General features: G+C 38.1%; 1 protein-coding gene across 3 annotated transcripts in view; it reads right to left on the bottom strand.

The window, feature by feature from the left end:
- The window catches only part of USH2A (usherin), a 739,062-nt gene that overhangs the window by 137,679 nt on the left and 585,139 nt on the right, over positions 1–16,244 (bottom strand). For all 3 annotated transcript variants that reach the window (XM_019465619.2, XM_053908979.1, XM_053908980.1), the window contains exons 55-56: positions 14,843–15,041; positions 1,270–1,377 (exon numbers count right to left, since the gene is read on the bottom strand). In XM_019465619.2, the coding sequence (XP_019321164.2) occupies positions 1,270–1,377; positions 14,843–15,041 (307 nt within the window). The remainder of the gene's footprint in view (positions 1–1,269; positions 1,378–14,842; positions 15,042–16,244) is intronic.

The raw sequence follows: 16,244 nt of genomic DNA, 5'->3' as shown, positions 1-16,244 counted from the left end.
ATTCTTTTAAAATGAGGCATGGAGTTTCATAATGTGACTATACCTGAATTTATTTAGCAATTCCCCTACTCATAGACATTTAAATTACTTCCAACTGTTTTCCATTAAATAAACAAACAAAAATGCTTCAATAAACATCCTGGTACGTGTCTCCTTATGCATTTGTTGAAAGTGTGATTTTCTGACATAGACAATGAATGTGAAACTGCTGTGTCATGGAAAATTAACATTTTAAATTTAATAGACATTGCCAATTTGCCTTCCAAGGTGATGGCCCCACTTTACATGTCCTCAGTCTGTGTTTGGTTCTTCCTCTCCTCTATTGTGAATTTGTTAAAATCTTTGTTCTTCATGGTCCATCTCAGAACTCACTCTCGCACCACAAAATATTTTTGATTTTCATGATGAGTTATAATCTCTCCTTGTTCAGATTATCCTGAGCATTCTGTTCATTTTTCAATTGAAGTACCATTAACATACAATGTTGGGGTACCTGGGTGGCTCAGTGGGTTAAGCGTCTGACTTCGGCTCAGGTCATGATTTCACGGTTCATGAGTTCAAGCCCTGGAATGGGCTGTCTCCTCTCAGTGCAGAGCCTGCTTTGGATCTTCTGTCTCCCTCTCTCTCTGCCCCTACTCTGTTTGCGCTCGCTCTCTCTCTTTCTCTCTCTCTCTCTCTCCCAAAAACAAACATTTAAAAAACAACACCAAAAACATGCAATGTTATATTAGTTTCATATGTAAAACATATTGATTTGGCAATTCTGCACATTACTTAATGGTAAGTGCAGTCACCATTCGTCACCATACGTTATTACAATATTATTGAACACTTGTTTTTTCTTAACATCACTTTTCAGATTCTCTGTCTTTATGTAAGTTTGGGAAATTGTACTGTGTCTTCAACTTGATGACAAGTTCATGATAGTGAATATTTAAGTCAGCTCCAGCAGTGAGCATGTACTTGTCATATAACCGGCATTCCAGAGATGTTTGATTTGTGATTTTTTTTGAGAAATTTTATATCAAAGTATATAATAATTTTTATCACAGAAAAGTAAACTGAAGAGGTTTAAAGAAGTGAAAGCAAAATTTATGTTGGGTGGCTTATAGTTGAACCAAACCTGAAGAATGGCAGACTAGAATACAATTTTATTTTGTACCTATCGACTTTATTCCTTCTTTGTTTTGCATGAAAGGGTTTATAGAATTCACTTCCAAATGCTATATGAAAACTTCTTCTCCCAAATCATGGATATTTTTTAATTACCTTCAGGGGCTGCCTGCAGTGTCTGACCTAGAAAAGGCTTGCTTGAAGTGCATCCAGCAGGTGTACAAGCTGTAAGTGTGAAGCTATAGTTGGTGTATGGCTGGAGACCTAGAAAGAGCAAACAAGAAATAAAGTGCATCTTGAGAGGATTATTTATTATCAATTAAGAACTGGAAGTAACATGTGGAGTTGTAGATATGATTTCCAAAATTTTAAAAGCAGAAAACATTTTCTAAAGGAGGTATGAACTTCACAAGCAGTTCAGTATTAATCGAAATTTCATTTATCTCTGATAATCATATATTCTCAGCCTTAGCAGAAATCTTAAAATTCATGTCATCCATCCATCCACCCATCCATCCATCATGCATCCAATCATTCATCCATTTATCCATCCATCCATCCATCCATCCACCCAGCTATCCATCCATCTTTCTCTTGATTCCCTTGTACAAGAGGTCATTGAAGAGGCTGCCTTGCCTAGTTGATCAGAGTACTCATCTCTCAAAGAGCCCATTCCATCTTTAGAGCTCTAGAGTTTTCCTTATTTTGTTTAAAAGTCCTTTCTTATATTGTGGCAATTTCTTTCCATCACTTGCACCCCTAGGGAGATATAGAACAAATCTAATTTCTTTTCCACATGACAGTTCTTCAAATATTTGTAGACAGTTATCAAATCCCCCCCTGAGTCTTTTCTTCTCCAGGCTAACTATCCCAGTTTCTGCAACAGCTTCTTATATGAACAGAGGTAGAAAAAATAAAAATAAGGTTAGATCCAAGATAAGGTTAGATCCAAATAAGGTTAGATCCAAAATAAGGTTTAGCCCCAAGCCATATTTAGCTCATATTCACACCAACCCACTCTTCTTTTTTAAGTTTACACTACTTCACCATATGTGCCAATAGAATACCATCTCACACTTCTGTAGTGTTTTGGAGGTATGTTGGTTTTGTCTTTACACATAGATTGAACATAATTTGATGAAGGAATAGTGTTTATTGTATTCAGAATATGACACATCCCAGTAGTTGTTCAATAAGTTCTCAGGATAAATAAGAATGGCAAGCCATATATAGTAGAAGTTGCATGTTGTTAGACCTCACTACTCCTTAGCTGATGACCTTGGGCAAGTTACTTAGCTTCTCTTTGCCTTGATCTACTGATCTTTAAAGATGGGAAAGATAGCAGCTAGGTTTGAAGGCTTTTGAGAAGATTAAATGGGTTACCTAGAGAACTACTTCATTTGACCAGAAGCGACCTTAAGACTCAGCAGCATTTGACAAGGAGCATATGGCGGCTAAAGCTTCTTGCCCTTGATTCTTGGAAAAATTCAAACAATGCCAAAGGTCAAAAATTTTCCTTTTCTTAAAGAATAGGACTTCATCTATATGTCAAATAATTGGGCTAATATATATAATTATTATATTAATTTTTCATGAATACTGAACTACATTTTTATATCTATATTGCTCATTTGGCAGGTGAGTTTTTCCAGAGACATTCCTGTGCCACTCTTTTGCTTTATGCAGATTTCTCCTCAAATGCTACATTTTAAAAGATTTTGGCCACTTTATCGACATACTACATCCATCATTTCATATTCCCTCAAATTACTTCCTTCTCCCATAGCTCTCAACATTATCTGATGTTTTATTACATCTGTTTATTTATTGTTTGTCTCCCCCTCTAGGACATAAGCTCCAAAAAAGCACTAAAAGATACTATATCTGAAAGATACCACTGTATCCTTCAAATAATGGCAGGCACAAAGTAGGTGCTGGTTAAACAAATGAAAAAATTAACTGGTTTGTTTAGAGTTAGAGCAATAGTCTGGGTTCTCTGCTAAAGCAATAATGTTCTGCATCTGGAGCTGTTCCAGGATTCAGCTTCAAAGCCCTTTGTGTTTCCACATCAATTTAGTGATAAGATTCAGATACTTATTTGATTGCAATCTTCTATTTGGTTGCTATGGGGGATTTACATAATTTTGATATTTACTTGATTTGTAGATAAGAAATGTGATGAAAGATCTAAGCCCCACTGAAGCCATATATGTTTGATAAAAGCTTATAGGAAAATACTGAAGATTATAAAATAGAGAGATCAAAAGAAAAAGGGAGGAATCATCTAAGAATGAAGGTCAGAGACCGCAGTGGCGGACTGACTTAGCCTGGTGATGCTCCCTCTTTACTCCTGCTACTGAAAAAGGGGACCTTGACCCTTGTAATACCAATTCACCTGAATATCTTACTTTCTCACTTAGAATGTAAGCCCTTTGAGAGTAAGGTTTATGTCTCTGAGTGTTTTCCTTTTTTAATCATTGTTTTCCAGTTGTAAGTGTTTGATGTTTGTTAAATACTGTTTAAAGAACACAAAGCCCATGAAAGTGCTCCATAAAATGTCAGGCTATCATGTTCATGATGTCCATCCAAAGTGTCATCGGACGAAACAGGTCCTTCCTCATAAGTCCATGAGTATCTCAGCCCCCAACATCTACTTCACTGTGTAGGCAATTGTTTTCTAGTTACAGAATATTATTAAAATAATACAAAAATTAATGTGATGTGTAAACAATAAATATTTTATAGACTTTTTTCCAAATGCCTGACTAAGTATGGCTGGTAAAAGTGAAACAATGCTTGTTCTTTCTCTGGAATTTTCTTATTAAATAAAAACAAACAAATAAAATGCTCCCCCTCCTCAAATGAGACCCAATTCTCTTCTTCATTTTGTGTTCTAGCTGGTCTGATATAAGACACGCAATGACCATTGAAGAATATTTTAGGATGCGTCTTAGAAAAAGGAGAGGAAATTTGTCACCACAGAGGTGTACTAAAGTCGATGAGAGGATTGAGGGTATTTGCAATAAGGATAGTCGCTAAAAAGAAAATTGATGTATATAAAAATAGAAATTGTCCTTTCCCTACAGAATCTTTCTGAACTGAGCTGAGTGGTATCCACTTTATATATAGCCAAGAACACTAGAAGACAGTACAGCAACAGAGTAGCTAGCCAGTTAGGAATTTTTATAGATTAAGGAAGGTGTGCCAGGGAGTCTGTTACAGGTGTTTAAATTGAATGGTATGTGTTGGCCTTGCAGAGCATGGGGCCAGGTCTAGTAGAGGAATATTTTGAAGCTACTGGGGTACCAGAATCAAGGGGAGAGGAGGTAGAACTGAGCGCTGGGTAGAGAGCCTACTTTGGGAAATCAGAGGACTTCAAAGTCATCACCATTCAGGAGGAAGGGATGTGAGGAACTAGGGAAAGAAAACAAAGATGGAAGGGCAAGAAAGGCGAGAGCGGGAGGCATGGGGCCTTAAGTGAAGGAGGGAAGGACAATGGATTTAATCTAATTCACTAGTAGTTTGTCCTCAAGGGTTGTGTCTAGCCCTGATATATGAATATGGTGGTCAATTTAAAGAGCCATATGGAACATAGGTAGAAATATTTGGCTCATTTCAACTCACATTTGCCAGCCTGTCTCATGCAACTCTACATCTGCTATGTTTATCTTTCAGAGTACACTCATACTTCCTTTTATAACAGAACTCAAGGTTTCCTTGTGGAAACCAGTCTTTTGGCTACTACAAGTCTTTGTGCTTTGTTTAGGATTTTCTCCACCTGGATTGACCACTCCTGGATATGGTTCCACATTCCTTTTGCAATGTTAGCTGCTCAGAATTGACTATGTGACCTCATTTAGGCTAACGCAAAGTAGGCCTTGAACTCAAACTTTCATTTTTACTGCTGGTAGTCCTTTGTTCACCACATGGTGCTTGAGAATGGAGAACTTAGAGGTGAAAAGAAATTGGGTCCTGGAAACCTCATCTCATAGCCTTGAGTCTACATCTGATTTTTTATTTACATGAGCCACTTAATGCCCATTTGTTACGCCTGCTTGAACTGAGTTTTCCGTAACTTGTAAGAAAAAGAGTTCTAAATGATATTAATATTATAATTACTAATGATGTCACACTGGCACACAAGTTCAGATTCTTGTATGTTACATAAGGGGACCATGAGCAGCTGTGATTACCCTACGCGTGTTAGAAATAGTTAGTTATGAGATTCTGGGAGACAGAATTAGCAACAACATGAAAAGGGTTGGTGAAAAAGTGAAGAGGTTTCACCTTGAATATCATCAGGACAGGAATAATTATTCCTGCCTCACAGGTAAGAAAATACTGAGGCTCAGAGAACCAAATGTTCATACAGTGAATGGAGCTATCAGGTTGGGGTGGAGAGAAACCCACAACTTTAATACCAAGCCCTGTGCCCTCCCATCACAGAAGAGCTGCAGCCAAGCACATTGAAATTTGTGAATGACTTTGAAGATGAAACAGTATCTGAAAGATGTAAAAGTGGTAGAAACCATTGCAGTCGTTCTTAAAATGAAAGAAATATGTTGAAAGCATTTAGTTCAAACATCAAGGCAATAAAAAGAAGTATAAAGTAAAACAAAAAATAAAACTCAGGGGATTTTGTTGTTCCATTTTTACTCTTTTCACTGGACTCTGTGCATTAATCAAATATATTTTATAAGAAATGGAGTTATTTTTAAAGAAGTTGATTACTCAGTTACATAAATAACATACTAGCTGAAATTTACTGAACACCACTTGCAGACCTTCTCCTGTGACTTCCTGGATATTAACACAATCAAAACCCTCACTAAACCCCCTGGGTCACTGCAGTTATCTGCTCATTTAACAGGTAAGGGAGTTGAAGCATAGAGAGTTGGAGGAACTCATCTATTATTACAGAGATCAGCTTAGGTGACGTCAGAAGTCTGGGCACCCAGGCTGAGAAGTGTGGGCCAGAGAAACAGGGTCAGACCTCTGACACATAAGGAAAATAATGACATAAGTAGCTCAAAGCCCAGTGAAACTTTCGGTGTATATGTATGTATGTATGTATGTATGTATATACACATCTCCAAGTGGGAATGTATATTTAAGTATTTCCATTTTGAATATTTCTACAATTCATGTACCAAAGGAGTGTAGCCTCACTGTTAGGAGGGAAGCATGTGAAGTTAGACTCTTTTGGGTTCTAATCCTTTACCTTCTTACTTATTAACACCGTCATGGGTCAGTTTTCTGAACTCTAGGTGCCTCAGTTTCCATAACTGTATGCTGTGGACATGATGGTATTGACTGCTTAATTGGGCTACAGGCTACCTTGAGGGAAGGCAATATCTGAATCCATAATTGTCTACATCCTATTTCTTAGGTCTTGCATTTTTCATATTGTCAGAAGACTAACTTACTAAGAGGCTTGGTTGAAATAATCTGTAAGGAAAGCATCGACTGCCATCAGGCATAAATGATTTACATGAACTGGATGACCTTTCATATATATGACTCTGTAAAACTCAATAAAATCAACACATTTCAACTGGAATTTGCTGCCATTTTAAGTAAGTCTCTATTGGTAGTCCTTAAAATGCGATATATATGAAATATTAGTAACAGGCAATGAAAAGGGCACACCAACTGAAAATGACTCATGAATTGATCAGGATGAGAAGAGGGAAATAAAGAGATGTCTCAGAGGGACCATTCTGACCGTAGCTTAATCCTGAAGTCCAAGAGTCGAAGGAGAAAAGAAAACATCATTCAAGTGCTCGGCATTGAATTAAAAGAGTAGGAGATAGTAGTTGTAGAGAAGAGAAAGGCAAATGCATGGAGAAAAGCCAAGCATTTAACATTTCAGTGTAGTGGAGATTACGGTGGCTGCAAATTACCTGAATTTCCCTACAGGGAATCATGTTCTCTTTTAGAGGAAAGAAGCATACTATAACAAAACTCATTATAATTACACTTTCAAGTAACATTACATTCAGGAGTAAATGTGTGTTAAAAAGGACTGCCAAAGTCTACCTATGAATCATAAAAATATGATTTGGAAAACAGAATCAATGCTTATGTCAATGTCAGTTACATTTGATATACTGTTTTTTAAAGTGTATTTATTTATCTTGAGAGAGAAAGTGACAGTGTGAGTGGGGGAGGGGCTGAAAAGGAGGGAGAGAGAAAGACAGAGAGAATCCCAAGCAGGTTCCACACTGCCAGCACAGAGCCTGATGCAGGGATTCAACCCACGAAAGAGTGAGATCATAACCTGAGCCGAAACCAAGAGTCGGACGTTTAAACCACTGAACCACCTAGGTGCCCTGACATTTGATATACTTTATGAATATCAGCTTGTTTCTAATTTTTAATCTCCAGATAAATAGTCAGGGAAAGGCATTTTGTCCATTATAATTTGAGATCGTAAGTGCTACTTCAAAGCATTCATTGGGCTATTCCGTAATGTCATCTGCTATTTTCTAAAGAATTACCAAATAATCCTACAAAATATGTAATTCTGCAAGTTCCTCAATCATTTGGTCAGTGATTAGTTCAAGGGCTGAGATTCTTGGTTTCTTTAAAAACTTTGTGGTAGGTGGTTATCAGATATTGTACACGTTTTGGGCAAGAAGCTTGTCCTGGCACTAATTCACCCAAATTGGATGTTTGGGCAGGGCCCACGTGAATCTACATTGAGTCTTGCTGATGTGAAACGCTTCTTTCTGCCTTTAGCTGCCTTGGATCTCACTAAGTGATCACCTTCAGAGCATCTCTGTTCATGGAGATTCCCAGAAACTTTCAGCACCCACTGGCAACCTTGGCTATGATGGATAGAATTATAGCAGGATTCCACTTTAAATTGATAATTCTATGTGAAAATCTGGATGTTCAAAAATGGAACACGAAGATACTGTGGAATTACTTTAGAGACTTCTAACACGCATTTACATTATGAGTGTTTTACAAAATTTGATTAAAAAATGTGTTAGGAGCCCACATGCTAGAGTCCCCTTTTCGTGACAGTACCACCCACCACCGTCTCAGGAGCCACGCATCCCAGTTAGCCAAGTCCGTTTCTTGCCCATTTGTGAGCCATTGGAAAGGAATGCTTCCTGTATCAATGCTTCAAAGTACAAGTTCGATTGACGGCTCATGAACGGGGCATCAAAACATCAAAACAAAGGGACTCTTGCACGGCAAATGCCTATGAGATAACCTCACGACTTTTGCTTCTGACTGCTTGCTACAAGCTTAAGTGTTTCTTGACTCAATTTTTTTGTGTGTGAAATTTCAGGCCATAGTTTAGGCCCCCCTCCCCAATATCATAGTAATCAGATTCATCCCAAGAAGCACTTCCCAGGTAAGTTACTTCTTGGCAGACTCTCTTTCCAAATACAGATCAACATTAAAACGATTACTAAGATCGTCCAAGAAAAAAAAAAAACCCTTGCTTTTGCTTTTTGTAACGCTGTTTTAATAAATAGTTTTCTTCTCTGGAGTCTGGTGCTATACTAGACAAAAGCCACTTTTACTCTATATTTTCAGACCGAGTCTTTCTGGAAACAAAGTGAGGCATCAGGAGGCAGCCAAGTCTGATGCTGCTCAAATACTCGACAAGAACATATATTGCAGAGAGAGCAGGAGTTATTTAGAACTCTTGGAACAAAACAGAAACAAAGATTGCACAGGCAAAGAACCTAAAAGTATCTGGGATTTCAGGGGAAAGATTCTTTTTCTTAAAATATTAATGTCCAGGCAGCTGTGAACCGTAATTCTTTGGCTGTAATCTTCTATTTATAAGAATGATTTTTAAAGTATACAAAAGTGGTTGATGTTCTGCAAGTATTGATTTTTCATTTTGCAAATATCCAGGCACAAAGTTCTCCTCAGAGTTGGAAAAATGAAAACAAAATGAATTGTCGTATCTATTTTTGTAGGTCGGATGCTTGGTAGCTGGGGCACACGCAGTGTAAAGCAATACATACAACCACAGAAGAGAAGCTCCCGGAGTTGTTCCAAGGATATGATCACTGCCTGAGTTTGCTTCCTGTTTCGGTTCAAGAAACACGCTGCCAATCAATCCAGATTGCCAGAGATCAAGGCTGGCTTCATGGGTGTGTGACCTGTAGAGTACCCAAGATTCCAGGCGGTTCTAGGTGGGACTGAGGCTTGATTCCATGCTCTGGTTTTAAAAAATTTTTATGATTCTTTTTTGAAAACTATATTCTTTTCAAAAAAATTTATTAAGTTTTTACTTTTAATCCTAGTATAGTTAACATACAGTGTTATATTAGTTTCAGGTGGACAATACAGTGATTCAGCATTTCTGTACATTACCCAGTGCTCATTGTGGTAAGCGTACTCTTAATCCCTTCACCAATCTCACCCAGCGCCCCCAATCCCCCCTCTGGCAACCACCAGTTTCTTTTCTATAATTAAGGATCTGTTTCTTAGTTTGTCTCTCTTTTTTTCCTCTTTGTTCATTTGTTTTGTTTCTTAGATTGCACATATGAGTGAAATTATATGGTATTTGTCTTTCTCTGACTGACTTATTTCACTTAGCATTATATTCTTTAGTTCCGTCCATGTTGTTGCACATGGAAATATTTCATTTTTTATGGCTGTATATATTCCAGTGTGTGTGCATATATATAAAATCTAATTTTACATATATTGATATATTGATATATATATATACATATATATGTATATATATATATGTATATATATATATATATATATATCAAATTTTTTTATCCATTCATCTACTGATGGATAGTTAGGCTGCTTCTACAATTTGGCTATGATAAATAAAACTGCAGTAAACACAGGGGTGCATGTATCCCTTTAAAGTAATGTTTTTGCATGTTTTGGACAAATACCCCATAGTGTGATTACCAGATTATAGGCTAGTTCTGTTTTTAGTTTTTTGGGGAAACTCCACACTGTTTTCCACAGGAATGCACCAGTCTGCATTCCCACCAACAGTGCATGAAGGTTCCTTTTTCTCCACATCCTTGCCAACACTTGTTTGTTGTGTTGTTTATTTTAGCCCCTCTGATAGGTGTGAGGTGATATCTCATTGTAGTTTTGATTTGCATTTCCCTCATGATGAATGATGTTGAGCATTTTTTCATGTGTCTTTGGCCATCTGTATGTTTCCTTTAGAGAAATGTCTGTTTATGTCTTCTGCCCACTTTTGAATTGCATTATTTGTTTTTTTGAATGTTGAGTTGTATCTTAATGATTTTTGAACAAAGGACCCTATGTTGCCATTTTGCCCTGGGCCCTGAAAATGATGTAGCCATTCCTGCCTGAGACCTAGATGTATTTGACAGTCTGATTTTTGTACTCAATCAAAATGGAATAAAAACATTCAGACACTAGTTTCCTATTTAATATCTACTCACTCAACAAATACTTTTGGATACTTAATATGTTAAGTGCTACGATAGATGCCTATCACAGTATAAGTGATACAAGGGAAAACAGGAGGCTACTGTCTCTCTCTGTCCTTAAAAAGCTTCACCTACTAGCTCAGGAATAAAGACAAGAAAAAGGATATTGTGATAAAGTCTAATAAATGTCCTGAGAACCAAGTGTTGGATACTATGGAAGTACATAGCAGAGTTATCTAAATGTAAAATCCCCTTATAAAGAATTTCCACATTTTGTGATATTGATGCTCAAAGTATGTTCTCCTTTTTTTTTCTCCCCAGAAATGATGGGTAGATATCTGTTTCACTACACGAGAGTAGTGCATGTGGGCTACAACCTGCATTGTTAGGGCACATGCTATTTTAGCACAGGTTTTCATGAGCTTCTCGGAAGATGCAAAAGAAAGGCAGATTGTTCTGTCCTTGCTAACTTAACACTGGTGGGTCTTCCCTTTTTAAGTAAAATGCAATGATAAGCAACTTTTAATAGATTATTTTGAAAACACTTCTCCCTGAGTTAAGAGACACATAAGCCCTTATCAAATCTGCTGCGAAAGAGGACATGATTAATTCATTTTGTTCTCAGTGGCCCTAATTATTTAGTTAATCCTTTCTCCATCTCTTCTGCCCCAGTGCCCACACTAGGAGGACCATCCATAAAGCCGTGGTAACCTGAAGAGAAACAATGCCCATAACTGACATCCTGATTGTTCTGTGCAGGATGGTGGACCTGTTTAGTAATAAATGATATGAAAAGGTCTTTTATTGACAAGCTGCCATGTGCTGTTTGCATTAGCGAATATGAGAAGATGATGGCTGTTCCTCCTTCGTCCCCATGGTATTCAGCTCAGTGAGATAGCAGAAAATGCTTCAGTTTACTTAAAGCATTGATAACACCTCTAAATAATTAACTGAGGACTTCCTGTCTTCAATTACTTAATGCTTTTTTTAACATCTTGAGAGGATTATAAGCAATTTATGGATTTCACATGATGAGTGCCTTCGCCACTATTCCCACAAAGCATTTACGGGATCATGTTTCTAAAGCTTTGAGGTAATTAAAAATAAGCATGGAGACAATGGGGCTGAGGCAAGGTGCCTGCTTTCCCTTCTGTCATTTCTAAGGACCTAGATTTCAGGCTCCAGAATGACTCCGGGTACAGCTTCATTAGCGTTTGACGGTTACTTAGAAAATGCCAACGTTTTGGAAATGATGAGAAAGTCAAAACATTTATCCCAGCGGGTACAGGCAGCTCTTCGATCAAACATTTGGGATGCGATGTAAAATAAATTTGATTATTTTAGTTCATTCCACGATCTCAATAAAACAGTCATTCATATCATAAAATACATCCATAGTGAATTTGGTCGGTCAGTGAGCTACAGAACTGATTTTTTCCTGGCAGATAAGACATGTGAACGCTAACATATATCTCAGGTTTTAGATTACCTAACGCCTAGCACCATTGCCGTCCCATAGGAACCGCATATGGGAGGCTCTGTACTTGGTCAGGTTTTGCTGAACGAAAGTTTTCTTCTTCATTCAACAAAGACATATTTCTCTGTAGGGCTGTATTGCCTGAGTGGAGTACTCTCTAAATCTATTTAAATGGTACAGAGGGACAAACCAAATGAATTCCAAAGTCTTCTTTTCATTTTATGATGTTATAGAAAGCAAAATCATATAGAAAAACTTTAAAATATTTATCCTAATAAAAGAGAACTTCTGCATCAAGTTACGTGTATGAAATCCTCTCTGGGACGAAAATATTCATTAAAAATGACAATGAAAGGAAGAACTGGGGGGAGAGAGGGTGTTTTAAAGAAAAATCTTTCCAATTATTTTGTAACTGATGAGTCTATCAATCCTGTTGGTTTGAACATTGCGTTAGGGTTTAGTCTGTCAGCAAGTCAAGTCAATGCTGGTTTTAAAAAAAATGCAAACCGGGGCGCCTGGGTGGCTCCGTCGGTTAAGCGTCCGACTTCGGCTCAGGTCATGATCTCAGGGTCCGGGAGTTCGAGCCCCGCGTCAGGCTCTGTGTCTCCCTCTCTCTCTGCCCCTCCCCTGTTCATTCTCTGTCTCTCTCTGTCTCAAAAATAAATAAACGTTAAAAAAAAAAAATGCAAACCACTACAGCTCACAGTTCAAAGCCCATGCTGGCTCAGTGGACAGATACTGGGAGAAAAACATTCTGTAACACTGTATCCCAGTTTTTTTGTGAAACCTTTACTGATACAAAGTCTAAATGGCTTTCCACACTCTGTAATTGACACTTCATTTTCCACTCCAAGTCATTGTTTTGATTTCCCCCGGCAGCATTCTTTAGAGTTCTGCTGTTGAATCCTTTGTGGTGTATTTGCAATTAGTTCTTAACTTTTCAGTGTCCCCTATTACTGGGGGCTTCCTGAGAGCAGCAATCTTAGTTTAGAGCACTTACTGTACTACCTCCAACACAGCAAGTGGGCAACAGTTTTTTTGTTTTTGTTTTTGTTTTTTTTTTTAAAGAATGAAACAGTACTCTGATTTCCTTATAGATGGAGGCAGGGAATGCCTTGGGCACCCTGAGTATGTCACTTTCCTTCCTCATCTTTTAAGTGTGGATATTAAAAACATCCCCCACTTACAGGGATGTAATGAGAATCAAATGTGTCCAAATGGAAATGGTTCTTTAAAATTATAAAGCACAATATAAATGTAAAGTTGTGTTTTGTAAAACAACAGTATTTCAACTACTGGTGATCAATTTCACTTTCAGTGAAATGAGATATAAGAAATAAATTTAATAATCTGAATTGATGAGGGCTTTTTCCATCTGCATTATCATTGATCCAGCTCAGGACCTTCAGATAAGGAATGCAATGTGCAAGTCTGCAAATATTTATTAAGCACCTTCTGCAGGCTTATGGCACTTCTGGAAAACAGTGGTCAAGTCATTGAAAACATCTGTCAATGAATGCCTGCTTGTGTGTCAGGGAATTGTAGAATTAAGAGCAAATCACGATGAATTGATTTTTCCACCTACATAGTATAACTGGTTCCTTCTCTGAGGAAAACTCAGCCACACTCTTCCAGACCTTTCTGTGCTTCTTTATGAGTTTCATTATCTCTAGTATCCATGCTCCCTGCAAGGTACGGGGTCCAAAGAAAGAACATTCACTCGGGAGGCCTTGGAGGGAAGCTTCTGACAAGGGGGGTGGCGTGGAGTAAGTTTGTAACCTCTTGCCTATGGTCTCAGAATCTCAATTTACACAACTGTTTGCCATGATTCGGTAGATCCAAAGAATGAACTAAATTACTTAATCTCTCACAGTATCTTTTTCTGTAAAATGGGAGTAATACCTCTCTTTCCCCCATAGGTCTGTAGTGCCTGCCAAGTGGCTCGTGTGAAATTCACTTGTTTGGCATCTATGAACATTTGTTTGGCATCTGTGAACCATGTCAAGGACTGTTCTAGGTGCCAGAAGTACCACATTGAACTAGGTAGAGAAGACCTCTGCAATTCTGGAGCTTACATCCCAGTGGGGGGAGACATAAAAAGCAAAGAAAAACCAAGCACTCTCAGGCAGTGAAAGGTCCATGATGAAAATAAGACAAGGGGATGTGGTGGCGTATTAGAGAAACTTCCTTAGACTGGGGAAGTCAGAAGACGCCTCTCTTCTCTTCAGAAGTGACATTCAAACCAAAACATGTTAATTATTATTATAATGACTTCTAGTAATTATCTGACATTATACTATTATACTGTACCATTATATTATTATGAAAGTTAATTATAATAAATGCTCTAGCAATAAAAATAATACTATTAATTAATGTTCATAATAACAAATTGTCACAAACAGTCACCTGTCAACTATTCTGTGTATCAGTTACCCACTCAGTAGATAAACGCTCGCCTCTGGCTGATTTCACCCTGCTCTCCAGTGCATTCTTGGCTATCCCAGTCCCATTATCTACGAGTATATCCTTGGGGAATGAAAATGCATCTTACCGTTTGTCTGAGAAAAAAAAAAGTTAATACTGATGCAAAAACCCTACACATAATGCATATCAAAGCCAAATATAAATTATTTCTGAAGTTATCTGCTGTTGTGGCTTATTGCTGCCAGTGTGGGCTCTTCTATTAGCATGGATAAGTGGGACCTGACCATATGTCAGGAGAACACGTCCTTTCGAAGTGACCTCATATATCAAATGCACACCCCTGGGATGCTTTGCCCCCCCTAACCACAATGACAGACTCTTCCGGTACGTTTTCCTTTTTTTTTTTTTTTTTTTTCACCTGTGACCGTATGCTGCCTCCTGTCAGCGGTGCCACTGTAGATGAGACCTTTCCCAACCTGCCTGAGCTGGTACTCTTTAATGATGCCATTTGGTTTCTCGGGGACACTCCAGCTCAAATGCAGAGACTCCGAACTGGGCGCCGTGACTCTCGGTGGCTGGACACTCTGTGGACTTCCTTGGGTAGTAGCTGCAACTACCTGAAAACATAAGAGTTCAACAGCAATTTATGGTAATAGTACGCTAGGTATCCCGATCAATGAGAATGTCACTTTTGTTTTAAAATGTTGTTGTCTGGCATATCATTAGCAGGGGCTTGGAGAAACAGTCCCCCCTTTTTTATGCTTTTCCTCCCATCCTATTTAAACAATGAAATCTGACCTTGAATACATTCCATAAGTCTCAGACTACCATTTATCACAACAGGTTCAACAACAATTTTGATGACAGAGCACAGCCCTCAGTTTAAGCAAGGAAAATCTGGCTGGCAGACTGGCTTACTAGAGAACTCTTGATAACTCTCTTCCATATGGCTCATCAGTGTCTTTGCATTTTAACAGCCTGATTTTGTACATTTTAAGCACCAGTAAATATGAAGCAAAACCCACATCTGAACTTGCTTGCATATAATATGTTTTGAACAGTATAAATGGGCAGGGTTTTTTTTTTTTTTTTGGTATTCTTCCTGTGATAACCCAGGATGACTTAACAGTGCCCGTGCCAGTGTTCTAGAAAAAGAACTGAGTAGACAAGGAAAAAAGGATCAATCCACCAGCCATTCATTCAGCATTATCAAAATATAATTTTGAACAAAAGTTAGCTGCATTTCTTTTTTCACAGAATTAACTCTGCTTTCACTTTTTAACCAATTGTTCTGGCATCTGGTAGACAGGAGCTGCACCTACGTAAAAAGAGCACAGAATTGTTCCAGGAACGTTCGGACCATAACTTTTGATTGGGCCAATCAGCTGCCATCTGTCTAAATTGTGGCACGCTCAGAGATGTTTCTGGAGGTCTGTTGAATAAAAAGCTGCGCATATGCACTGCGGCTGATCCATCTGACTGAATGTTTTACTTGGATGGTTCCGGCACAGTGTGCGAAGATGATGCTCTTCTAAAGTTGTAACGGCATGAAAGGAATCAGAGCTGCTGTGTGTTTGTTTCTCCTGAGTTTACTCTGACTAGGTTGGCTTCTGTGAAATGACTCTGTCTTTATTTTCCTCCTAAATGGTTTGACTGTTTCTTTCCAGTCTCATCTGTGGGCTCTTGCTCTCAGGAGCGCTCCCACTGTTCATTGTCTGTGTTCTTGTTTTTGTCTCTCTCTCTCTCTCTGTTCTCCTTAACGACTCTTTTCAAACTCCTTGCTTTCTAGATCTTTCTAGATCTAGAAAGATCTTTCTAGA

The sequence above is a fragment of the Panthera pardus genome, unplaced genomic scaffold, assembly GCF_024362965.1.
Source record: "Panthera pardus isolate Hobbes unplaced genomic scaffold, ASM2436296v1 HiC_scaffold_21, whole genome shotgun sequence".
In the NCBI taxonomy this organism is placed as follows: Eukaryota; Metazoa; Chordata; class Mammalia; order Carnivora; family Felidae; genus Panthera; species Panthera pardus.
The sequence above is the reverse complement of the archived record's forward strand: the minus strand, read 5'-3'. Positions and strand labels throughout refer to the sequence as shown.